This window comes from Hyperolius riggenbachi, chromosome 1 (assembly GCF_040937935.1).
Source record: "Hyperolius riggenbachi isolate aHypRig1 chromosome 1, aHypRig1.pri, whole genome shotgun sequence".
In the NCBI taxonomy this organism is placed as follows: domain Eukaryota; kingdom Metazoa; phylum Chordata; class Amphibia; order Anura; family Hyperoliidae; genus Hyperolius; species Hyperolius riggenbachi.
Genome location: NC_090646.1, coordinates 651,563,244 through 651,589,743, shown reverse-complemented (window position 1 = coordinate 651,589,743; position 26,500 = coordinate 651,563,244). Strand labels below are relative to the sequence as shown.

General features: G+C 46.1%; 1 protein-coding gene across 1 annotated transcript in view; it reads right to left on the bottom strand.

Annotated features, from left to right (window-relative positions):
• Positions 1-26,500, bottom strand: part of NOL6 (nucleolar protein 6) — a 120,779-nt gene that overhangs the window by 80,744 nt on the left and 13,535 nt on the right. Inside the window, exons 3-13 of the mRNA XM_068265101.1 lie at positions 23,096-23,323; positions 20,366-20,482; positions 19,408-19,587; positions 15,211-15,379; positions 13,447-13,581; positions 9,937-10,103; positions 9,698-9,818; positions 6,797-6,855; positions 5,548-5,649; positions 2,975-3,090; positions 1,482-1,659 (exon numbers count right to left, since the gene is read on the bottom strand). Coding sequence (XP_068121202.1) covers positions 1,482-1,659; positions 2,975-3,090; positions 5,548-5,649; positions 6,797-6,855; positions 9,698-9,818; positions 9,937-10,103; positions 13,447-13,581; positions 15,211-15,379; positions 19,408-19,587; positions 20,366-20,482; positions 23,096-23,323 — 1,572 coding nt within the window. The remainder of the gene's footprint in view (positions 1-1,481; positions 1,660-2,974; positions 3,091-5,547; positions 5,650-6,796; positions 6,856-9,697; positions 9,819-9,936; positions 10,104-13,446; positions 13,582-15,210; positions 15,380-19,407; positions 19,588-20,365; positions 20,483-23,095; positions 23,324-26,500) is intronic.

Below are 26,500 nucleotides of genomic sequence, written 5' to 3'. Positions count from 1 at the left end.
TCCGATGTCCCAGGACCCGCCGGCGACGACTTCCGGTTTCGCCGTCACCGGCCGACAGGCATGGGAACGCGAGTGATTGTTCGCGTTCCCAGCCTGTATATCGCCCCCTATGCTGCTATTGCGACCTCCTGGCCGCAATAGCAGCATAGGGGGCGATATACAGGCTGGGAACGCGAACAATCACTCGCGCTCCCATGCCTGTCGGCCGGTGACGGCCAAACCGGAAGTGCTCGCCGGCGGGTCCTGGGACATCGGAGCGGAGCTGCGAGGGCACCGATCGGCTGCTGGGGGCTGAGGGAAGCCCCAGGTGAGTAAATCTCATTTTTTTTACTTGACTTAAGGTTCGCTTTAAGAACAGATTCAGGTTAAGAATTAACCTACAGTCCCCATCTCGTTTATTAACCGGGGACACCTGTTTTGGGGAAAAAAACCTGCAGACATGCTGTATAAACATAGGCACAATTACTTTTACTTATTCCTGTAAAACCAAAGACAAGCACAGCGGCTGCTGCATTAGATCTGTGTACAGTTATCATCATCATCATCATCATCGAGATGTGTCCCTGTATGTTCCTGTCTCAGATCGGGAGAGATAAGTGCGTAACTCAAGCTGGGGCACTAATTATCTGTGTAGATATATAAATATGATTACTGAGCTGCTTTTCTCTTCACAGGCACTGCTCTCTGTGAAGCTGATCTGTGCACAGATAGGGAGAACACAGGCAGAGAGGGGGGTGGGCTTGAGCAGACTGCTCTGACAGATAGGGAGAACACAGGTAGAGAGGGGGTGCGAGCTTGAGCAGACTGCTCTCACAGATAGGGAGAACACAGGCAGAGAGGGGGGTGGGCTTGAGCAGACGGCTCTCACAGATAGGGAGAACACGGGCAGAGAGGAGGGTGGGCTTGAGCAGACGGCTCTCACAGATAGGGAGAACACAGGCAGAGAGGGGGTGCGGGCTTAAGCAGACTGCTCTCACAGATAGGGAGAACACAGGCAGAGAGGGGGGCAGGCTTGAGCAGACTGCTCTCACAGATAGGGAGAACACAGACAGAGAGGGGGCGGTCTTGAGCAGACTGGTATCACAGATAAGGAGAACACAGGCAGAGAGTGGCCGGGCTTGAGCAGACTGCTCTCACAGATAAGGAAAACAGAGGCAGAGAGGGGGCGGGCTTGAGCACACTGCACTCACAGATAGAGAGAACACAGGCAGAGAGGGGGTGCGGGCTTGAGCAGACTGCTCTCAAAGATAGGAAGAACACAGGCAGAGAGGGGGGCGGGCTTGAGCAGACTGCTCACTGCTATAGAGCTTCCTGATAAGCAGCCACCTGAGAGCTCAGTCGGTGGTTTTTACAGAGGGGATTACAAGCTCACAGGGCAGATCAGACTGAAACAGGCAGCAAGGTAAGTGTCATGATGTAGCACAGACTTATGATGAGCATTACGGGTACTCACATTTTATTAAAACAAACAGGCTTCTTACCTCTGGCCTCTGTAGAAGAGAGTGTGACACAAGAATCAGCCTTTGGTCCAAACCTCGCTTTACCAGAGGTAGGATGAAGGGCAGGGCAGTCGATACATAATCTCCACATCTGTCTAGCAGTTCATTATGTAGGTTCATCTTCTTACAGGTGCTCTGCAGTTTAGTCACATGCTTAATGCTTAAAGAGAAAGAAAAACAATCATTGTCTGAGGAAAATGGGTGCAGCTAATGAAAGTTGATCTCCCCCAGAAATGCCAAATCTTAGCAATAAATGAGTTTGTTAAGCCCGATACACACTTTCAACTATGATTGACTAATCACTGACCAATTTTACTACCTCCATGTACTATGAGGGCTTACCTAGACAGTCTGTTCACAGTATTCAATATCTTTTGACCCTCATCCTACATGGAGGTGGTAAAATTGGTCAGTAATTGGCCAATCATAATTGAAAGTGTGTCGGCTCTGTTACCATAACAAAACTGGAAGTGACTCTTTTGAATGCATCCCATGTGTGACGCTTGCGGGATAATCTCCACAGTCAGTGTGCAATGCGCACGCTGACACAGAGGAGAACGTGCGCAAGCGCTGTACGAGAAATAGGGATTTCCCCAAATATAGTAGCGTTTGGCGTCATGCGGACATTCTTTACGGCTCTTTACGACGGGGAATCCGGAAGAAGATGACGCTTTGCCCGAGGACGACTGGCAGTCGTCCGAAAACGAAACTTAGCAGCGGAGGGAGACCGGAGGGCACCAAAGGACCGGCGCGGGCACAGGACGGCTGCAGGAGGCTTGGGAAAGCCCCCAGATAAGTGAATTTTTTTTTCCCCGCCGGTTAAGGTTCCCTTTAAAGCTAAGTGACCACAAAAAAAAACAACTGTTCTAATGGATTGTCCCGTATTTGGCCACCCTACGGGTTTTTGCCAAGAATGAACGCCTTATTTTAGCCCCTTTATGTACCTTATGACCCACATCCTGAAACTGCCTCTATACTCACCTAATGGCTAAGGTGCATTGCACTGATGCGGGCCATATTGCAAATGAAAGCTTTCTAATATATAGCTTTCCAAAGGGGAGTAAATATCTTTAAAACAGGGGGCAGTCAAATTCGGTACAAAGTATAATACATAAGTACCTCTTTACCTCAGTGTGGTAGAATTAATGAATAGCTTTTGGAGGGGGGGGGAACCCTCATTAAGAATAATAAAAAAAATAGACTGGGATCACACTTGACTGTCTGTTTTCTGTGCGTGTTTTTCTGCAGCCCACGCGTTTGCATGCAGAGAAACGAGCACAGTAGTTAATGTATCTGATAGAGAAAATGTACAGTGCGCAGAATTCTGCTGCAGGAGCTCAGTTGGTTTTCTGCTCATGAAAGTTGCATGCAAATATATAAGTGAATAACAAGGGTTCTCAGTTTCAATGCGTTTACTCTGCGCACAAAAACAGACAAGTGCGACCCCTGCCTGAGACTTCCCTGGCAAGACTTACTGAAAGACGTGATCGAACGTCCGGATGAAAGGTTTGGGGACCATGAGAAGCAGGAGGAAGCCATTGCTCGTCGTGTCATCTAAATGTTTCAGAGATTCCTTGGCCTCAAACTGAACCTGAAAAAGTACAAAAGTAAAAACAATAATAACTCTTTGCAAACAAGAGCTACTGTGCTACTGAGCATGCAAGAGCCGTCGACAAACCCTTGTTGGCAGTTTTGCGGTCACTGGGGAACAAAAAAAACAACCAGCAGTCAAGGTATTTCATACACATTAACCGCTTGCCTACTACAGGTTTTTTCCCCTTAGGCCCCGTTCACACTTGCGTTTCTGTAAAGAACGGACTGGATGACTGGACCTTACGGTTCCGATCCGGATCCGATCCGGTCCGTTTGCATACGTATTGATACGGCTGCGATCCGGATCCGTTTGGTAAAAGAGATACAAACTATATAACTATATAAATATTGTTGGGGTCTGGGAGGTCAGCAGAAGGTGCACATGTAGAATCAGGTCCTCCGCTGTGTAGGGCCTCACCTCCACGTCCGACATATACTGCCAAACAGCTCCAGCACAAAGTCACTGCTGCTCCACTCCACTGATTTCTATGCACGGATGTAGGGGTGCTCGGAAAATTCCGCGGAATTATTAATTCCGGCCGGAATTGGATTAATTCCGATTTCGGTAGTCGAAACGGAATTCCTATACCTCTCAAACGGAATTCCGCAGAAATTTTATAATTCCGGCGGAATTTTCCGCAATAACATCAAAACCTCTTCCTCCTCCGATACCTAAAAGGTAGTAGGTATCTGTCTTACCCCCTAGACCATCAACCACACTACATGCTACACAGTAGCATCAATTCAATAGAAAAAGTTTCTATTGAATTTATCATAATGGTAGTATGGTACATGCTAGGCCAGCTGTAGCATGTAGTGTGGTCAGAGGTGGGACAAGGTCCTTCAGCACCTAAGGCTGAGACAGCAAAGTGCGCCCCCCCATCCCTCCCACCCCAGCCGTCACACACTGATTGCTATTACACTAAGAGGTGCCCCAGGGCCCCCAACCCCCTAACACCTTAATCTCTACTTATCTGGCTTGCAGTCGCTGCCATGTATCACCTTTTCTTATTTCTTTCTGCTTCAAACACAATTGGGAATGACAGCTGAATGAATTGTGCACCCCCTCCTACACTGCGCCCTGAGGCTGGAGCCTCTCCCAGCTATGGTATATAAGCTGTTTTGAAAATCTGCAATTCCGTACTGGATGATATAAGGTATGGATGGAGGAGGAGGAGGATGGTGCAGTCAGGCTCCGGTCTGGGTGCGTCGGCCGGATGATCCGGACCCAAAAATAGAGTATGTTGGAAAAGTGTCCGGATCCGATCCGGCTCCGTTCCGTACGGAATGGACGCGTGTGAACGGCCGCATAGACTTTGCATTGCTATGCGGAACGTCCGTTCCGTTTGTACAGTATACGGTCCGGATCCGATCAGGCGAATCCAGACAGCGAACGCTAATGTGAACTGGGCCTTAAAGGGAAGGTCCAAGCTCGCAAAAAAAAAAAAAAAAATCCACTTACCCGGGGCTTCCTGCAGCCCCTGGCAGCCGTCCTGTGCCTTTGCTGCAGCTCCGGATCCTCCCGTTGTCCGGCGCTGCAGAAGCCGACCTAGTAAGGTCGGCTTCCTGGTCGGCTTCTTCTGTGCTCCATGGCGCGGGTCACGTGGTCCGGCCAACGTCATCAGCATCGTACTGTGCAGACGCAGAACTGTTGTGCCTGCACAGTACAATGCTGATGACGTCGGCCGGACCACGTGACCCACGGCGTGGAGCACAGAAGAAGCCGACCTTACCAGGTCGGCTTCTGCAGTGCGGGACAACGGGAGGCACCGGAGCTGCGGCAAGGGCACAGGACGGCTGCCAGGGGCTGGAGGAAGCCCCGGGTAAGTGGACTTTGTTTTTTTTGCAAGCTTGGATGTTTCCTTTAAAGGATACCAGAGTCCAAATATGAAAAACGGGGGGAGAGCTGTCCTGATGCTCACTGCTCCCCCCGTTCTTCTTTCTACCCCTCTCTGATAGTCCTAATTGCCCTCGGGCACTCTCTTCATAGTCAGTCGGGTCGAGCATCACTGCGACTGCGCTGGCCGTCCTACAGCACGCCACCACGGCTCACAGTGCTCTGCACATGCCCCTGACGTCACACGTAATTTTAAGTGTATGGAAGGGACCCACATTCTCCCCCCCTCCCCCCGACCTACCTCTGTGCAAATCTGCAGCCCCCGAGCCCCGCTGGTTCACAAAATAGGTTCGTATGCCATATCTTTGGGACCAGCAGGGCTCAGGGGCTGCAAATTTGCACAGAAGTAGATTGTCAGAGCAAATCATTATTAGAGGGTGTCTAATTTTTTGGCCACTTGGTGAAGTGAGAACTTTTACCACTCTAGGAAATGCTGACTGAGCTCTGCTCAGTACGAGTGCCCGCCTCCAAAGCAGACTTTCAGGCATATCAATTTACTGAGAAGGATCACAAGTTTCAAACAGATTCGCAAGGTGCCCGGCAAGTTCCTCCACTCACCTGTCTGTACTTGGCGGCCGTCATGTCAGCGCACAGGTTTATCACGCCTAACGGATCCACAAACACAACCTCAAACGCCTGGTGATAATCCTCAATGGATGGCTGAGAAGTGACACAGAGACAAATCATCGCTGGCATCAATGCAACACTGACAACAAATGGATCCTTATTAAGGACACCCAATTTTACATTAATTAGCTTTGTATGAGAACTAGAAACACTTCCTATATGTATATATTGTGGTATATTTACTTTATTGAAGTTTAGTCTACGCTTTTTTTCCCCCACATGTATACTAAACATTAAAAAGTCTAAATGACTACCTCCAAAGCCTGGGCCTTAAAGCGGACTTGAACTCAGAACTTCCTCTTTGCTCTAAAAGATACGCAAGATCATAATAACCTTTACAGAAAAACATTTCTTTGTTAAAGTTGATACAAATCCTGCAATACATTTGCAATGTGTCTACTTCCTGCTTTCATAGAAGCAGACATGGGGTTAACATCCTGTGTCTACAAATTAGCTGCTTTCCCGAGGCAGCCAACTGACATAGCTGAGAGATCAAATTACACTTGTGATTAGTTGTGGATGAGGGGGAATTAAATTGAACCAGAGATGAAGCCCCCTTATATATTTTACCATATATATCAGTGGGAACATTAGAGAAAACACCTACCCTGCTCTCTGTTTCATTCTTCACTGCTCAGCCTGCTTGTTATCAGCCCTGATAAATTCCCTGACTGAGTATTCAGTCTAGCTTTGCTCAGGAATCATTATAGCTAAATCATTATAGCAGAGCAAGAAGGGAGCAGGCTTGGGCTTGAAAAGACATCAGACAAGACAGACTCAGCTATGATTCCTGAGCAAAGCCAGACTGAATGCTCCGTCTGGGATTTTATCAGGGCTGATAACAAGCAGGCTGAACAGTATAGAATGAAACAAAGAGCAGGATAGGTGTTTTCTCTAATGTTCCCACCGATATATATGGTAAAATACATGTGGGTGCTTCGTCTCTGGTTCACTTTAAGACAGGCTAAACTCTCTAAATACATACAGGGTGCATTTCTGTCTCTGTTTTTTTCTGTCTTGTGCAAGAGTTCAAGTCCACTTTAAAGCAGCGGCTGGTGTAATAAAGGAGGTAAACCAGTAGGGGGCAAAGCTAGAAAAATCCAGGGCTAGCGTATAGGAATTGATGATCAAAGACAGAGAGGCCTTGCACTAATATGTTTCTCACAACAGCTACACTTACCAAGGAGGAGTCTGTGGATCTGAACATTGTTATTCCATTAACTGTCAAGTCAGTGTTGGCTGTAGAGACAAAAGAGACAAACTGCAATCACTATGCATCATTTCTAAGCACTGAATGCAGCCTGGAAGCTTCTGCAATTCAACTCGCTTCATCAGAGTCAAAGCCTCCGATGAAGTGTCCTGCGTGAAACGGCTATCTGCCTCTCAGTATCTGGCATCCACCAGCCTTAGACCCGCTCTGGTATGTGCAAGTTCAATGAACTGTATTCATTTATGTAATATCACATTGATTAGTTGTGCACTATACAACTAAAAGGATCTTACGCAGTGTCCATAGTCGCTCTATTGTTTATTTGGATTCCAACCTAGGCAGGCAGTTGACCACCCGTCAGACAGTTCCTGAATGCTAGGCAACCGTTGACCATGATAACCTGTCAGAATTCTTTCACTCAGTGACATGATCAGGTTAGGCGACTGCAGTGGCTTGGCCGCTAGTCTGAACAACCTTAACCAGTTCACCACTGAGAAGTTTTTCCCCTTATGGACTAGAGCAATTTTCATATTTCAGTGATCCTCCCTTTTATTCGCCAATAACTTTATCGCTACTAATCACAACTGAATGATCAATATCTTGTTTGTTTGTTTTTTGCCACCAATTAGGCTTTCTTGGGGTGGTACATTTTGCTAAGAATTATTTTATTCTAAATGTATTTTATTGGGAATAATAAGAAAAAAATTCAAAAATTAATTTTTCAGTTTTTGGCTATTAAAGTTTTAAAATAAAACGTGTTACTGTGGATAAGGTGAATACAGGTGAATCCAATTATGAGAAAGAGTATTTAAGGTGGTCAATTAAAAAGTTTTCCTCTTTTTTAATTTTCTCTGAAGAGTAGCAATATGGGGGTCTCAAAACAACTCTCAAATGACCTGAAGACAAAGATCGTTCACCATCATGGTTTAGGGGAAGGATACAGAAAGCTGTTTAAGAGATTTCAGCTGTCTGTTTCTACAGTTAGGAACATATTGAGGAAATGGAAGACCACAGGCTCAGTTCAAGTTAAGGCTTGAAGTGGCAGACCAAGAAAAATCTTGAATAAACAGAAGCGATGAATGGTGAGAACAGTCAGAGTAAACCCACAGACCAGCACCAAAGACCTACATCATCTTGCAGCAGATGGAGTCACTGTGCATCATTCAACCATTCAGCGCACTTTACACAAGGAGATGCTGTATGCGAGAGTGATGCAGAGGAAGCCTTTTCTCCGCCCACAGCACAAACAGAGCCGCTTGTGGTATGCTAAAGCACATTTGGACAAGCCAGCTTCATTTTGGAATAAGGGGTTGTGGACTGATGAAACTAAAATTGAGTTATTTGGGCATAACAAGGGTTATGCATGGAGGAAGAAGAACACAGGATTCCAAGAAAAACACCTGCTACCTACAGTAAAATATGGTGGTGGTTCCATCATGCTGTGGGGCTGTGTGGCCAGTGCAGGGACTGGGAACCTTGTCAAAGTTGAGGGACGCATGGATTCCACTCAGTATCAGCAGATTCTGGAGAGCAATGTCCAGGAATCAGTGACAAAGCTGAAGCTGCGCCGGAGCTGGATCTTTTTACAAGACGACGACTCTAAACACTGCTCAAAATCCACTAAGGCATTCATGCAGAGGAACAAGTATAACATTCTGGAATGGCCATCTCAGTCCCCAGACCTGAATATAATTGAAAATCTGTGGTGAGAGTTAAAGAGAGCTGTCCATGCTCGGAAGCCATCAAACCTGAATGAACTAGAGATGTTTTGTAAAGAGGAATGGTCCAAAATACCTTCAACCAGAATCCAGACTCTCATTGGAACCTACAGGAAGCGTTTAGAGGCTGTCATTTCTGCAAAAGGAGGATCTACGGAATATTGATTTCATTTCTTTTTTTTGTGGTGCCCAAATATATGCACCTGTCTAATTTTGTTTAAACCATTATTGCACACTTTCTGTAAATCCAATAAACTTCATTTCACTTCTCAAATATCACTGTGTGTGTCTCCTATATGATATATTTAAAGCGAAACTGTAAAGTTATTTTAGACACAGTTTCACTTACCTGGGGCTTCCCTAAGCCCCCAGCAGCTGCCCTGTCCCGCGCCGGTCCTGCCCGAGCCGCCGTTCTCACGCCGCCAGCTCCGTTCCGTAGACTTCTAAGTAGATGCCAGCGCAGCCCTGCTACGCGTCTCTTTTCATCGCGTCCCCGCTATTGCAGAGGGGGCCGCGATGAAAAAATACATGCGACAGGGCTGCGCTGGCGTCGACTTAGAAGTCTACAGCACGGAACGGAGCTGGCGGCGGGAGGACGGCGGCTCGGGCAGGACCGGCGCGGGACAGGGCAGCTGCTGGGGGCTTAGGGAAGCCCCAGGTAAGTGAAACTATGTGTCTAAAATAACTTTACAGTTCCGCTTTAACTGACTTTTTGATCATAACAACCAACGATTTATACAGGAAAATCATGACAATTAACAAGGTTGCCCAAACTTTCGCATCCCACTGTATTTATGTTTTTGTTTTTTTAATATCACTTTTTCCCCACTTAATCTTCCTCTGCATACTGTTAGCTAACAGGAAGTAATGTGTGTATGTTTTTATCGTTTTATCAATGACCACGGCATCTCATTGATGCCGGTGGGCACTGATCACAAGCACTAGATCCATGAATAGGAACGGTGTTCCCATTCACTGATCTGGGTGGAGACGTGGCCGCCCGCAGGGGTGCACGCATCGGCGATATCGGCAAGATACGTACATCTACACCCCTGGAGCTAAGATGAAGTCTATGGGGTAGTAGATTTACTGCAGCAAAACCATGAACTGGTTAATATAATAAAAAAAACAGAAGAGAGGACGGAGCACTCACCCAGGAACTGCAGTACGTTCCGCAACACCTGATGGCCACTCATGGCTCGGGTGATCTTGTTCTTGGATAAAAGGTACGCAACAAGCATGGACGCCAAGAAACCATTAAAGCAGCCATATCCCTAGAGGAGAAACACAATACAATCAGTCCAGAGAGAGTGCACAAATGCCAAACCTTGACTTCAGAGCTTGCAATCTAGGCAAGGAGATGGAATGTGACCTCACTGGCCCTTCAGTTACCTTGTCGAGTTGTCGCTGGCGGAGCCAGACTTTCAGAATGCAGATGCCGTCTTTCATGCCGGGGAAGTCTGTGGCACAAGCGGAGAGATGGTGGAAGTGCTGCTCTACAGCCGAGTCCCACAGGACTGCATTGTTATAGTGCGGGGTGGGAGGATTGGCAGTGCCCTCTGGTGGCCAAACAAAAACAAAAAAATACATCAGAACTATATTAGGTCCCTTATTACTTACTTCTTGTACCTTTATGCTAACTTAAAGAATACACGAGGTGATGTGACATGATGATATATACACGTGTATGTACAGTGCCTAGCTCACAAATAACTAGGCTGTGTTCCTTTTCTTCTTTCTCTGCCTTAAAGCGTTACAAATCATGTATGCAAGTAACAGTTTCTGTCCAGGTCAGGACCGGGTGGGACTATAGTGTAACCCTCACTGATAAGGAATTAAAGCCATAAAACACTTTCCTGGCAGAAAATGGCTTCTGAGCGCAGGAAAGAGATTGAAAAAAAGGGGCAATAGTTCATAGCTTTTAGCTCTGGCATACTTCAAACAATTTGTATCATTGAGCAGAGACAATGAAACAGTAAAAACTTTAAAAGTAGATTTAAAAATAAAATAAAACTGTGTCATTTTTAGGAGAAGGAGAGTAGACACAATTGTTTATCTCATCAGTTTATTTTCTCCTCGCGTTTCCTTTAAAGTGTCCCTGTAGGAAGAAAAGGGCCCCAAATGGATACTTACTTCAATAGAGGAAAGCCTCTGGATGAAAGCAGAATTTACATTATAATCGACCTTCATCAGGCATGGTGTAATCTATTCAGTTCACTATAAAAGGCATCACTTAAAAGCCAAGTTTCCACGCATTTCATTGAGTTTATTATGCATTTAATAGTTCTTAACTTTAGAACATTTATATAATAGAATACATTTTGTAGAAAGTTTCTGTTCTTGATAAGTAAAATAGAGTGAAAATGACTGCTGAACCAATTCATAGCTCTTCATCTCCTCTTCAACATTCAAATGCCCGGTTTTATCTCCTCCCCAAACAAAGTGAAGCTCCGCCTTCATACATGCCACATGTTCATGTGACTAAAGGGAAAGGAGGGGGGGGTTCAGACTGAGATAAGAGGGGAAGAAGTAAGCAGGCAGCATTGGGTCACAGATTAGTGGAAAAGTAAATATAAACTGTTGCAATTTTTTTTTTCGCTTTTTAACGTTACTGAACTTTATGTATGATTTAAAAGTAATGGAGATACAGAATGTACTAAACGCATACAAAAAAAAAAAAACTATGTCTGAAGTGAGGCTTTAAAGAGAACCCGAGGTGGGTTTGAAGAATATTATCTGCATACAGAGGCTGGATCTGCCTGTACAGCCCAGCCTCTGTTGCTATCCCAAACCCCCCTAAGGTCCCCCTGCACTCTGCAATCCCTCATAAATCACTGCCATGCTGCTGACAAACAGCTTGTCAGAGCTGGCTGTGTTTATCTCTATAGTGTCAGTCTGCTTCTCTCCCCGCCTCCTGCAGAACTCCAGTCCCCGCCTGCATCCCTTCCCTCCCTGCTGATTGGAGGGAAGGGACAGGGGCAGGGACCGGAGCTATGCAGGAGGCGGGGGAGCAGCTGAGACTGACACTACAGATGTAAACACAGCCTCACAGCATGGCTGTAATTTATGAGGGATTGCAGAGTGCAGGGGGACCTTAGTGGGGTTTGGGATAGCAACAGAGGCTGGGCTGTATAGGCAGATCCAGCCTCTGTATGCAGATAGCATTCTTTAAACACACCTCGGGTTCTCTTTAAAGTGGATCTGAGATAAACGTTTACTCATTGCATAATTGTGTTCCTTTCATATAGTTTATAGGGCATTCCTCAAGCCAAATACTTTTTTTATTTTAATACTTCCTATAAACTTAATAATTCCCTATAAACTAAACAAGCCTCGCCCACAGCTCCTTTTGTGCCTTGGCACTGTAGCAAGGACTTATGTGAGCTCAGTCTGGGCAGGAGGAGGAGGAGGTAATTAGCCATCGATTTCAGAGGCAGAGGGGAGGAGGAGAGTGAACTGAATTTACACACAGGCAAGCTGATAGCATCTCCAGCCCTCAGCCTGTGACAATGTGACAAACAGAACATGGCTGCCTTCATTGTATCACTTTTGAAGCTGTTTGCAGCTAGATTTGCTGTGTAAACTATCTAAACTTTAGATAAGATATATAGACAAGTTACTTGTTATAGTTAGTTTTTCATCTCGGATCCGCTTTAAAAGCGTACCTGAGATGGTAAGGTGACACAGACATGGGTAAATGTGGTACCAATTCTACTAAGGCCAGATGCCCACTACAGAATGCCAATTTCTAGCCTTTTTGCTAGCGATTTGTACAGCAATTTCTGGCGATTCCTGTAGCGATATTATTTTAGTGCTTGTGTTTGTAGAAGGACTGCCATTAGCAATTTTTTTTCTGTTAGGGTAGCAAAATTGCTGCAAAATCACTTATGCGCAGTGATTGCAAAGCGATTTTGCCGCGATCCTATCTTTTGTACAGAAACCGCAATTGCAATTTCACCTGCGATCATCCACTTTCATCATCCTAGAACTTTTGAAATGCCCACAACTGCCAGCGATTTGGAAACATGGCTAAAAGCAGGCCATGGGCCAGAACCCTTGCAGTTTGTTTGCACTCTCTATTTGTTTTTATATTATAAGAACATAAAAAAAAAACAAAAAAAAAAAAACTGTGCTTTTGTCTATGCAAATGATGCAGTTGAACAGCAGTGGAATGCAGCACAGCTCTCCTGAAAGGTAAATAGAAGCTACAACACTTTACATGGTAACAGGATAGTGCAGAAAACCTCAAACAAATTAAATCTCTTCGCTGGGAGCTGAATGAACCAAACTGTACCCTACACAGGGGGGGGGGGGGTGGCATGGTGGTGGGGGTGGATAGCACTGGCTCCCCAGTTCAAAACCAGGCCAGGGCACTATCAATGCAATATAAATTCAAAATAAGTTCTTGGTAGCATTTCTACCAAACATAATTATCTCATAAGTTCATATGTAATTTAGGTTTGCTTTAAAGTGGACCTGAACTCTTGCACAGAACAAAAGGAAAACATAACAGAAATGCACCCTGTATGTATTTAGAGCATTTAGCCCGTCTAATTCCCCCCTGATTTGTGACTAATCACCACCGTAATTTGATCTCTCAGTTGTGTCAGCTCAGGAATCTCATATGCCACATCAGAGCTGCTAATTTGTAAACACAGGATGTTAACCCTAAGTCTGCTTCCTTGAAAGCAGTAAGTAGACACACTGCAGAATTATTGCAGGATTTTTTATCAGCTGTAACAAAAGGTTTTATATTATTATGTCTTTACTTATCTTTTAGAGCAGAGAAAAAAGTTCAGTTTTGCTTTAGGCCTACTAGTAAAACTGATGGCTAACATGGTATAAGAACTCTGCTACAACCCCCAGCACACACTGACCCCATGTGACATGCTTGTTGCCTACCTTCCTGTGCAGTCCTCTCCCCCTGGTACCAGTCTGTCCTGATATTGTTCTTGCTGGGGTAAAATCGGCTTGGTTTAAAGTACCCAGGAGGCAGACAGATGTGGATGCGCACAGTCACCACCTTCTCATCTTTACCTGAGAGAGAAGAAAAGAAAAGTGAATCATCTTCGGGATATTTTTGCTGTGGTCCAATCTAGACAACAACAAAACAATTCACGTAACTGTTTTATAAGCCTATCTCCAGGTTTTCTTTTTCCCTCCTGACCTCTTGTCACCAGTTCCCAAACATTCTCCCATCTAAAAGCCTCAAATACTTACCGAATGATCTCCTTAAAAGGGAACCCGAGATGGGGCTTCCGCCATAAAATATACATACCTGGGGCTCCCTACAGCTCCCCCCGGCCTGATCGCTCCCATGGTGTCCAGTTCTCTGAGTCCGGTCCGGGGCCAATTGCGTATGTGCGGTTTGGCCGCACGCACGCTCCCGCAGCATTCACATCACCATGAGCGTTCTGCGCCGACTGGCCCTGACAGTAGGATTTTTCAGGGCAAGAACAGAGAGTGAGAAGAGGACGCCGTTGGAGCACTCAGGCCGGAGGAAATCCCAGGTATGTATATTCTATGGCGGGGGCCCCATCTCTGGTACAATTTAAAGCGGATCCCCAAGATTCCCTTGTGACTGAGAAAACGGAATGGAGTTTTCTTTCAGGGGGACGGGGCCAAGAGCGGTCACTCCCATGCTTCCTACTTTGGGGTTTGAAGGAGGAAGCATTGGAGCGACATGGAACATGAGTAAGACCTAGTGCACACCGAGCGGTTTTGTTAGCGTTTTTAGAACCGCTTGCAGATGTGGAAACGCTTGGGTAATGTATTTCAATGGGCTGGTGCACACCAGAGCGGTAGGAGTTTTGCAGAAACGCATACTCCTGGGCTGCAGCATTTTTTGGATTTCGGAGGCACTTCTGCCTCCAATGTTAAGTATAGGAAAAACGCAAATCGCTTGATAAAACGCCAGATCAGAGCGGTTTTCCAGGCGTTTTTGTTACAGTAGCTGTTCAGTAACAGCTTTACTGTAACAATATCTGTAATCTGCTACACAAAAAACGCTACACAAAACCGCAAAAAGCTTCACAACAAGAAGAAAAAAACACTAGCGTTTTGCGGATCTGCTAGCGATTTTGTGTGCACTAGGCCTCAATGCAATGTTAAGCTCATCGGCTATAGGCGGCAACATTGGTAAGTTAATCACCCCTCTACCGCGGCCAGCAAGTTGTACTCTTCATTTTGATTACGAGCAACAGTGTTACACGTAGATCAACGTTAATTATCGCACCTGACACTGTTCCAGAATGCAATGTATGCAGAGAAGCTAGCACACCATCAAGTGCTGGGTGCTTGATGCTGTGATGAAGGCAATATCACATCAAACGTAAGAAACCAGGTTCATCAGCACACCAGCCATAATTACAAAAGTGTGCGTTGAATTTTGAAATGATGGCTGGTGTGCTGATGGACCTGGTTTCCTATCTTCCAGAATGCAACAATGCGAGGGCAGGAAGCAATTATGTAAAGCACCGCTCCTGCAGGTGTGAAAAAGGGGCATGGCCTAGAACTCACCCCGCCCATCTCATGTTCTATTTCAATGTCAAAGTACAGAGGTTCCAGGGAGAGGAAGTGAAAGAAAGGGAAAGGCCTAAAAGAAGTTCCGGTATTACCCCTTCCCCACTGCAGCATACAGGAAGGGTGTGCCAGTCCAATACCAACCTTGAGGCCTCAGCAGGAGAACCGGCTTCATGTGATTGCTATTCATGTACGCAAACTTCATACTGCCAAATGTGTTGCTCTTGGACAAGTGGTTTGCCATGTGTGCCAGGTAGAGCGCCCTCTTCCGCAAGTAGCGCTGGTTCACATTGTCCTTCTCTTGGAGAACCTCCTGCACAGAAATCATTCATAAAACAATAAGAAATAAAACAAAGAGAAGCATCATCTACCAAAGCTAAACACCACTTTCCTTTAAGCGGACCTGAACTCATAACTTCCTTTCTGCGCTAAATAATAAGCAACGGCATAACAACCTTCAAAGAAAAACATTTCTTAGTTACAGCTCACAGATCTCTTGCAATAAATCTACAGTGTGTCTACTTCCTGCTTTCATGCAAGCAGACAAAGGCTTAAAAGACTCTGTAATGAAAAAAAATGTTCCCCTGGGGGGTAGTCACCTCGGGACGGAGAAGCCTCTGGATCCTATGGAGGCTTTCCCATCCTCCTCCGTCCCATGGTGGTCTCGCTGCAGCCCACTAAATGCACATCCAACAATTTGTCAGGCTTTGCAATATTTACCTTTCCCTGTTCCAGTGGGGGCGCTGTTGCGGCTCTCCGCTTGGAAATACAGTAGGTGGAAATATCCGATCTCAGTCGGATCCGCTGTACTGCGCAGGAGACTTGCGCCTGCGCAGTAGAGCGGACCCGGCTATTTCGGAGTCGAGATCTGCTACTGCACCTGCGCTGGAACCGGGAAGGTAAATATTTACATCCCCGCTGTTCGGAGGGGCAGCGAAAGACCACCGTGGGAAACTGGAGGACGGGGGAAGCCTCATTAGGATCCGATCCAGAGTTCCCCCTCGAGGTGAGTACCCCCCCCCCCCAGGGGAAATTTAGATAGTTATAGATCAGGGGTCCCCAAATGTTTTGGGTCGAAAGCCGGGTCAACATACTTCAGACTGCTGGGGGGCCGGAGTATACATAAAATGATGTAGAAGTCTTTGCAGGTCAGACAGTGAAGCATACCCAGGTGACAACCTGCAGTCTAATTGGACAGCAGTGTCACCTGATGTGGAATTTAATTGGAAACCAGCGAATTACTGCTTTCTGGCTTCCATGTAGATGGGTGGTGCCAGCACTGCTATTCTATATACGGACCACCAATATTTGAAGATGTAGCTGACCTCACCTATAAGTAATACATTTTGTGTGTTGGGGGCCGGTAAAAAAAACCTCAGGGGGCCACATTCGGCCCACGGGCCTTAGTTTGAGGACCACTGTAATAGATCCTCTTTAACATCCTGTGTTTACATATTAGCTGTGACTGACGAATTTCTGTGCTGAAAACAGAGATCAAATTACATTGTTTAAAAGAAATATAGTTTTGGTGCACAGAAATTTGTCAACTTACATCATGTGAAATGCATACTCAACAAGAATGGCTGCCATTCTGTAGTGTAAACCACCCCTCCAGCTCCTCCCGTACATCTGATTGGTGCAACCTCTGCCACCCAACAAGACAACCTTCTCAAATGGTGACACCTCTACCTCCCAACAAGACAACCTTCCCAGTAACTGCCACTTCTACTTCCCAACAAGACAACCTTCCCAGTAACTGCCACCTCTACCTCCCAACAGGACAACCTTCCCAGAAACTGCCACCTCTACCTCCCAACAGGACAACCTTCCCAGTAACTGCCACCTCTACCTCCCAACAGGACAACCTTCCCAGTAACTGCTACCTCTACCTCCCAACAAGACAACCTTCCCAGTAACTGCCACCTCTACCTCCCAACAGGACAACCTTCCCAGTAACTGCCACCTCTACCTTCCAACAAGACAACCTTCCCAGTAACTGCCACCTCTCCCACCCAACAAGACAACCTTCTCAGTAACTGCCACCTCTACCTCCCAACAGGACAACCTTCCCAGTAACTGCCACCTCTACCTCCCAACAGGACAACCTTCCCAGAAACTGCCACCTCTACCTCCCAACAGGACAACCTTCCCAGTAACTGCCACCTCTACCTCCCAACAGGACAACCTTCCCAGTAACTGCTACCTCTACCTCCCAACAAGACAACCTTCCCAGTAACTGCCACCTCTACCTCCCAACAGGACAACCTTCCCAGTAACTGCCACCTCTACCTCCCAACAGGACAACCTTCCCAGTAACTGCTACCTCTACCTCCCAACAGGACAACCTTCCCAGTAACTGCTACATCTACCTCCCAACAAGACAACCTTCCCAGCTGATGCCACCTCTACCTCCCAACAAGACAACCTTCCCAGTAACTGCCACCTCTACCTCCCAACAAGACAACCTTCCCAGTAACTGCCACCTCTACCTCCCAACAAGACAACCTTCCCAGTAACTGCCACCTCTACCTCCCAACAGGACAACCTTCCCAGTAACTGCCACCTCTACCTTCCAACAAGACAACCTTCCCAGTAACTGCCACCTCTCCCACCCAACAAGACAACCTTCTCAGTAACTGCCACCTCTACCTCCCAACAGGACAACCTTCCCAGTAACTGCCACCTCTACCTCCCAACAGGACAACCTTCCCAGAAACTGCCACCTCTACCTCCCAACAGGACAACCTTCCCAGTAACTGCCACCTCTACCTCCCAACAGGACAACCTTCCCAGTAACTGCTACCTCTACCTCCCAACAAGACAACCTTCCCAGTAACTGCCACCTCTACCTCCCAACAGGACAACCTTCCCAGTAACTGCCACCTCTACCTCCCAACAGGACAACCTTCCCAGTAACTGCTACCTCTACCTCCCAACAGGACAACCTTCCCAGTAACTGCTACCTCTACCTCCCAACAAGACAACCTTCCCAGCTGATGCCACCTCTACCTCCCAACAAGACAACCTTCCCAGTAACTGCCACCTCTACCTCCCAACAAGACAACCTTCCCAGTAACTGCCACCTCTACCTCCCAACAAGACAACCTTCCCAGTAACTGCTACCTCTACTTCCCAACAAGACATCCTTCCCAGAAACTGCTATCTCTACTTCTCAACAAGGCAACCTTCCCAGTAACTGCTACCTCCTATCTCCCAACAAGGCAACCTTCCCAGTAACTGCCACCTCTACCTCCCAACAAGACAACCTTCCCAGTAACTGCTACCTCTACCTCCCAACAAGGTAACCTTCCCAGTAACTGCTACCTCCTATCTCCCAACAAAACAACCTTCCCAGCTGATGCCACCTCTACCTCCCAACAAGACAACCTTCCCAGTAACTGCTACCTCTACCTCCCAACAAGACAACCTTCCCAGTAGCTGCCACCTCTACCTCCCAACAAGACAACCTTCCCAGTAGCTGCCACCTCTACCTCCCAACAAGACAACCTTCCCAGTAACTGCCACCTCTACCTCCCAACAAGGCAACTTTCCCAGTAACTGCCACCTCTACCTCCCAACAGGACAACCTTCCCAGTAACTGCCACCTCTACCTCCCAGCAAGACAACCTTCCCAGATAGTACCACCTCTACCTACCAACAAGACAACCTTCCCAGTAACTGCCACCTCTACCTCACACCAAGACAACCTTCCCAGTAACTGCCACCTCTACCTCCCAGCAAGACAACCTTCCCAGTTGATGCCACCTCTACCTCCCAACAAGGCAACCTTCCTAGATAGTGCCACCTCTACCTCCCAGCAAGACAACCTTCCCAGTAACTGCCACCTCTACCTCCCAACAGGACAACCTTCCCAGTTGATGCCACTTCTACCTCCCAGCAAGACAACCTTCCCAGTAACTGCCACCTCTACCTCCCAACAGGACAACCTTCCCAGTTGATGCCACCTCTACCTCCCAACAGGACAACCTTCCCAGCTGATGCCACCTCTACCTCCCAACAAGACAACCTTCCCAGTAACTGCCATCTCTACCTCCCAGCAAGACAACCTTCCCAGTAACTGCCACCTCTACCTCCCAATAAGACAACCTTCCCAGTAACTGCCACCTCTACCTCCCAACAAGACAACCTTCCCAGTAACTGCCACCTCTACCTCCCAACAAGACAACCCTCCCTATTGGTGCCCACTCTACCTAGACTACCATCCTAAATATAATTCAGTGCTGTACAATGGGTAATCTAGAGTAAAAGCATTCATCTGATTTACATCTAAGCTAGATTCACTAACCAGCTGAGACACATAGATAATGTGGGGAGTCTCACCTGTGGCATGGTAACAGCAAGGTCCACATTGATCTCTGGTTTGATGCACGTTCCCAGGAGGTAGCTGCCCACCACCTTGATGGAGGCTGGAGGACGATATCGGAATTTTCCTTTCACCTGATACGGGGTCTGTAGAAAGGGGACCTTAACGGTTTTGGGAAGCCAAGTCTGATCCACCAACTGAAAGAAGAGATCCTTGTTAGGAGAATAAACACTGAAGAATAGAGAAGCGCTTCAATTCTTAATTTCCATGCAAATTTTCACTGACTGAGCCAATCAATACCCAGAAGCTGCTAAATAATCAAGCAGCAGTTTTTAGGCTTAAAGCGGGATTGTTAGCCATAAAATCAAATTCCATTTACCCATTGCTCTGTTTATTATGCAGTCTAAAACCAGACCCTGCGTTGCAAGCATTCTGATATAATCATAAATGTTACTGCTGTAATGGCTCTTATCTCAGATAGCCTGGCTCTATTTGGTACGTTGCCAAGGAGAAAGAAGCCTGTCATCTCCACTCCCACATTTCTGTTCCTCACGGATTGGCCGATGGCAGTTCAATGTGAAGCTGCTGAAATACAATCTATGCTGTGCTCATGTGTTTACAAAGCAAGCTAGATATGACAGTGTAGTTTCTAAGAGGGTAAGGGGGGGGGGGGGGGGAAGAGTAAGGGAGGAAATTACATCAGGCTTGGCTTCAGACAGAGGTAGTAAAGATAAAAAATGCCTGGAATTTTTTCCTCTTTATTATATAAAATTCACTGAAATCAAAACGTGGACAGTACAATACATATGTTATGTAGGGAGAGCAAGTATTAATCTACTTATATATGTTTTTTTTCCTGGGATAGTATGGCTGTCCTTTCTGCTTCAACTGACCAAGTTTCAAGCCAGTGGCAATTTGCATGGAAAGTCGGAATTGAAACTCAAATTGTAGTCCTGTAATTATCTGGATACTTACATCGGCCTCAGAGGATTCTGGGATTTTTTCAATGATGTCACTGATCTTTTTCAGGAAGTCATCAATGTTCTTTCTCCTCTTCTCCTTCAGCTTCACTTCCTGCAGCAGCTCCTCTATCTAAAGGACAGAGTCTGTGAGAACTCACCAACCCAACTCAATTCATGAACAAATTCTATTACTGACAGCGCAAAACAGAGCTGGGTTTCACCCAAGACAGGTCTCACTAATACCACCAAACACAACAGCTCGAAGCAATAATGAAAATAATAAAACCACAATTTAAAATCCATACAATTGAGTATGCTGAGTGTGCTTGTTCTTGGTTGAAAACCTTCAACAATATATACAGTTATAGTTCATACACACATCAAAATATAGCATCAGTCCATTAATCTGTGATCTTTCTCATAACTCAGGTTATGCACCGCTCCAGTGTTTCTGCTGATGTATCTATACACATAACTTCATTTTAACATTTAGGGGAGATAGCAATCGACCAGCAGGGAACCTGTGGGGAACAAACTCACCCTGTAGGTGTAACCACTTTTCAGCTAAGGAGCTATGTGCCCCGGTGCAAGTTTTACATGGGCCCCCCCCCCCAAGCACTCTATACATAACAATTGATACGGTGCACCAAAACCTGCCAAGGATTTCCACAATGTCAGAGGTGTAAGAAGGTGATGGGGAACAGTTTGTTAATGATTACTACTATTTAAAGCAGGGGTCTCAAACTCGCGGCCCGCGGGCCATTTGCGGCCCTCGATACAATATTTTGTGGCCCTCGCCGGCAAAAGCTTCCTTATAGTTCGCTTCAGTGCTCCCAAGTAATCCGCCGCATCCCCGCCGCTAAACGAGGACTGCAGAGCCCCCAAATCGCCCGGGGGGCAATCCGCCGGCATTTCCTGGAAGGGGCAGAGCTAAAAGCTCTGCCCCTCCTGGCGTCAATCGCCGCACGGATCACCGCCGCTCCCCGCCCCTTTCTGTGGAGGAAAAGTAATAGGGGCGGGCAGAGGCGGCGATGCGCCGCGATTGTGAAAATTCCTTATGCGGCCCAGCCTCCTCCTGACTTTGCCTCCTGCGGCCCCCCAGGTAAATTGAGTTTGAGACCCCTGATTTAAAGCATCTATAGAAGTGGTTATTACCAGCATAGGACCAATAGAGAGCTATTATTGTGCTAAAGGGGGGGCCCCTCTGGCCCAAGGGCCCCAATGCGGTCGCTACCTCTACACCCCCCATTGCTACGCCACTGCCACTATTAGATTGGTCAGTGTGCGCTCTATGCAGGAAACATTTGGTGCATCAAAGTCCTGGTACTTTCAAAGCTATTCTATGTCAGTGATCTGCAAACTCTCCAGCTGTTTGGGAACTACAAGTTCCACAATGCATTTGCCTTTATAAATCATGACTGTGGCTGTCAGAGTCCTGCAATGCATTGTGGGACTTGTAGTTCCTTAACAGCTGGAGAACCAAGTTTGCAGATCACTGTTCTATGCCAATTAGCAGGTGCATGCTCCAAGATAAAAACATTCAGAGTCTTTGTTACAAGCTCTCCCCCAGTAGCCTGCTGTGAGTCGCAAGCGAGTCGCAGTACAGAGAGCGAGCGTGCGGACAAGCGAGAGACACAGACACTGGAATCTGAGCGGCGCTGCCTGACCGAAAGGAAAATAAGGGGAGAGTCTGTAACGAAAACTTTGGATTTGGAAATCTGATTGGAAGTTGAAAATCACATACTGTACGTGTGTACGATAGCTTTCTTTTATATCTGATCTGAATATCGATCTAATCACTCGATTCGGATTTGAAGTGTTAATTACATGATGTGTACCCCCCATTATAATTTTGATGAATGTTTGCAATGTATTGATTTATTTTTCCCCCTACTACTGTCTTTTAGTAAAGTTCCTCTTTAAAGGGAACCTAAACTGAGAAGGATGTGGATTTTTCCTTTTACCATAATACCAGTTGCCTGGCTCTCCTGCTGATCCTGTGTCTCTAATACTTTTAGCCACAGCCCCTGAACAAGCATGCAGATCAGGTGCTCTGACTGAAGTCAGACTGGATTAGCTGCATGCTTGTTTCAGGTGTGTGATTCAGCCACTACTGCAGCCAAAGAGATCAGCAGGATTGCCAGGCAACTGGTATGTTTAACTACTTAAGGACCGCCGTAGTTGTAAACTACGCCCTGTTTTTATGGTCATCTGGCTGTCAGGGCATAGATTTTAACTCACTGCCGCTGCGCGCATCCGCCGTTATCGTCGCTCCCGCCGCTGTCTCCCATCGCAGCTCACTCGCTCTGCCTGTCTCTATAACGGCAGAGCCCTGTGAGCAGGTCATGAGACTATTTCATTGGCTCCTGGCTGTGTCTATCAATGTAAGCAACTCCCATTGGCTTACATTGATAGACACAGCCAATGGAAGCAGCTCCTGGACGGCTCACAGGAACTCTGCCGTCATAGAGACGGCAGAATGGGTGGCCCAGGCTCCCAATGTGCAGCGGTGATGACAGTTGCGGTGGGTATGTGCGGCGATTTGTGGGATTCCAGCGTTTCTGTACCAGTGGTCTCTGGTCCTTAAGGGGGCAGAGACCGCTGGTACTTAAGTGGTTAAAAGGAAACATCCATATCGCTCCCAGTTAAGTTTCCCTTTAAGGCCTCTCCTGACAGCTCCCATGATAAATGTCTATGTAAAGAGAGAAAGAGGAGGCGGTACTGGAGCAGTGGGTAGAGTTACCTGCATGCGCAGGAGGCTGGTGTGGTAAAGTTGCTCCGCCTCTTTCATTCTTATCAGCTCCTCTGTGGTCATAGGTTTACCGAGGTTAGACTTCTTCATTTTAGCTGGTTTTGGATTATTAGTCTTGGACGGTCTCTTAACTGCGCTCTTCCCCTTCTGCTTGGCAGCAGGTGGGGGCTTCGTCTGCCCGACATCTTCAGATGGCTCCTTCGCAACGGAGATTTTCTTCTAAACAGAGAAAACACAATGAGGTGCAGAAGAGAAATGTGAAAATTAAGCCTAATTTAAGCTTGGTTCACAGGGGAAGGAGGGGGGGGGGTCTGCATTGTGTTCCCTGTAAAAACAGGAATGCAACAGAATACAAAACACATAGCACGTTGTGCGAAAGTTGCGTGTCACACAGTGAAGCATATAGTCAATGAAAAGTATGCTTCACAATCACTGTTAATGCATGTGTTATGCAAAAAAGCACTGTGTTGGGATACCGTTGTCGCACTCTTCACTTCTTCAGGCAACAGGGAATGTGAACTGGCAGCATAAATCGCTTGTGTCCGACTAGCAGGTTATATGAGCAGGAATAAATGGGATAAAGCTGTCCGTACCTCTTTAGGTGCATGATAACGCATTCACAGAGCTATACATTACTTTATACAGTATATAGGAACACTGTCTACAGGATTATGGTGTTAGCCAAGAGTTTATTTATAATATGCCTGAAAATTAAGCACATGCAATAGATTTACATTATTTTTTCACCCTCTTTATAAATTCAAGCATGCAATTCCCAATATGTATAGCGTAAGCTGTTACACTACGCATGTACTGATAGTGAACTAGATGCACTGTGTGCAAAAATATGTTGTAAATGGACTCTACACCCCACATCATCACTCAAGTACTGATGGGTGTATTAGTTGGTGACTACTCATTTTTATAATGTAAACTTTGCACATGGGGGAGACGGGCCTGCGGTCTGTCAGTTATTGGGAAATCGAACACCGCTGCTGCAGTGCACCTAACCGAACCCTTTCGAGCGTGATTTTTACAGCATGCTGGATTGATCAGTTTGAAGGCTCTCAACTGTCCTTTTTCAGAGGGACAGTCCCTCTTTGGGAACCAAATCTCTGTGTCACTCTCTCCTCGCTCTTTCAGGACTGATGTACAAATCTAAGTAAAGATATGTAGTTTTCTACTGAAAAAAAAAAAGCGTTTGACTCCAAACTTTATACTCATCTTCTAATATATATATTATATTTAAATACTAAAATGAAGGAAAACTAATAATAATAGAAGGGACCCAGTGTAGTTTGAATTCTAAAATTACTGGTACATCTTTTACATATGTATTTTTAGTGGTATTCTCAGCTAGGGGTGTGGTGGGGTGCGAAGTGTAGAAGGGGCATGTCTTTACATGTCCCTATTAATCATCTCAATAACATTTGGAGGTATGATTATTATTTTTTATTAATATAGCGCCAACATCTTCCGTAGCGCTGTACATGGTACAAACAAATAATGAGGAACAAATATACATAAGAAATACAAGACACTGTACAGCCATGACATTGAATAGAATAAATACAAATACATACATAGTTGATATGTAGTTGGTACATGTACATATGTTAAAATAACAGCAGTATGAGAAACACTAGGAGGAGGTCCCTGTCCTTGCGAGCTTACAATCTAGAGGGTAGTGGGGAGGAAACAACAAGGAAGGAAACAGGGGTTAGTGGGTGAGCCAGTGTGCCTTCAGTGCTGTCTATAGCAAATTATAGACTTGTATGTACAGGTGTGTTTTCAGAGTACGTTCCAGATTTGTGCCATGACGAAACGAATGAGGGAGAGAATTCCAAAGGAAAGGGACAGCCTGTGAGAAGTCTTGGATGCAAGAGTGAGAGGAGGTGACTAGGCTAGGGATTTAATTCCATGCTGCTTTGCCTTTTCTACTATATATTAGAAGTAGATAGAAGAGGATCAGGCCGGTAGTAACTGCATATGTGTGGCATGCCAGTATGAGCCTTTTGAATTATTTAGACTCAAAATCAATTAATATTAAAGGTGGGCTAGCCATGTGCCAGCATCAAACTCCGCCAGATTCTATCATTATGATCAAATCTGTGGGATATCGAAGTTGAAAATTGATTAATGTATGGGTACCTCTACACAGTAGTCCTTGAAGCAGTCTGCCCTTCACCCTATGGGAATCACCAGTGACTGGCATGTCACAGATACGCGGTTACTACTGACCTGATCCTCTTCTATCTACTTCTAATATATAATAGAAAAGGTAAAGCAGCATGGAATTAAATTCTCCAGCCTGTAAAATCTTTTTATTAACAACAAAATATCTCTCTATACTGAATCTAAAACTTAACTTTTAATCAGAGTCTAAAAACCTCGACACATATTGTTGGCTGAGATAGCATAAATTACACTTGCAAGTAGTTGCTAGGCCAGCTCTGTCGGCATATGACTGGACAACCTAGATTATCCAAGGCTCATAGCAATACTGATAATGATAAAATCACACAACCCCCACCATACAACCCGACATGTTTCACTTCTAACTGAAGCTTTTTCAAGGGAAAAGTGCTAAGAACGTGCAAATAGTGATAAGGTGCAATAGTACATTGTAAAACAAGTATAAGTATTAGCCTATAGGCTTAAATCATTGTAGCAGCCACACGAGTCTGATGGCTGACTCAAGCTTATATACCCTCTAGGGGGTTGTCCTTCCCCTGACCCACCCTAAGGTCACACCCTCCACACAGGGCCAGCTCTCCATTGGTTACCAGCCGCATCTCTCATAGAATCCACCAATGAAATCCTGGCGCATATGGTGCAATGCAACATAAAGTTACCCTTTATGGTTAGGCCCTAATCCCCAAAATTAGTAAATGTATACCTCTCCTATCGTCCCAGACGAGGATTGCAAACTGGGGGCGCCCCCGGCTAAACCGCATACATACGCGGCATAAGACGCCAGGTTCCGTAAAAGGGGGCCTCTGATTGGTTGCCTAAAACTCTCAGGCGTCATCCTTCTCTGGCCAATCAGGTGCTATGGCATCGGTAGAAGCCAACGTCAAAGCACTTCCGCATAGCACGGCGTGGAGCGCACACGTCCTACTCCTCCGCCCATAGACCCGATACAGTGCGTCCGGGTCTATGATAGGCCAGGCAGATGTTGTCATGGCAACCACTACCAACAAAACCTCGCCAGGAGAGCCTACATCACTTACATCCCACTAATGCGCCACCTTATAAGTTACAATCGCGCCAAGAGGGGGATATAACCATGGCGGTACAGTAGGTATACACACATTGCCATATGCCATATGGCCATCTTTACCCATTTAACCATGGTACATGAGGGGAGGGGGATTTTAGAGGGATCAGACCATA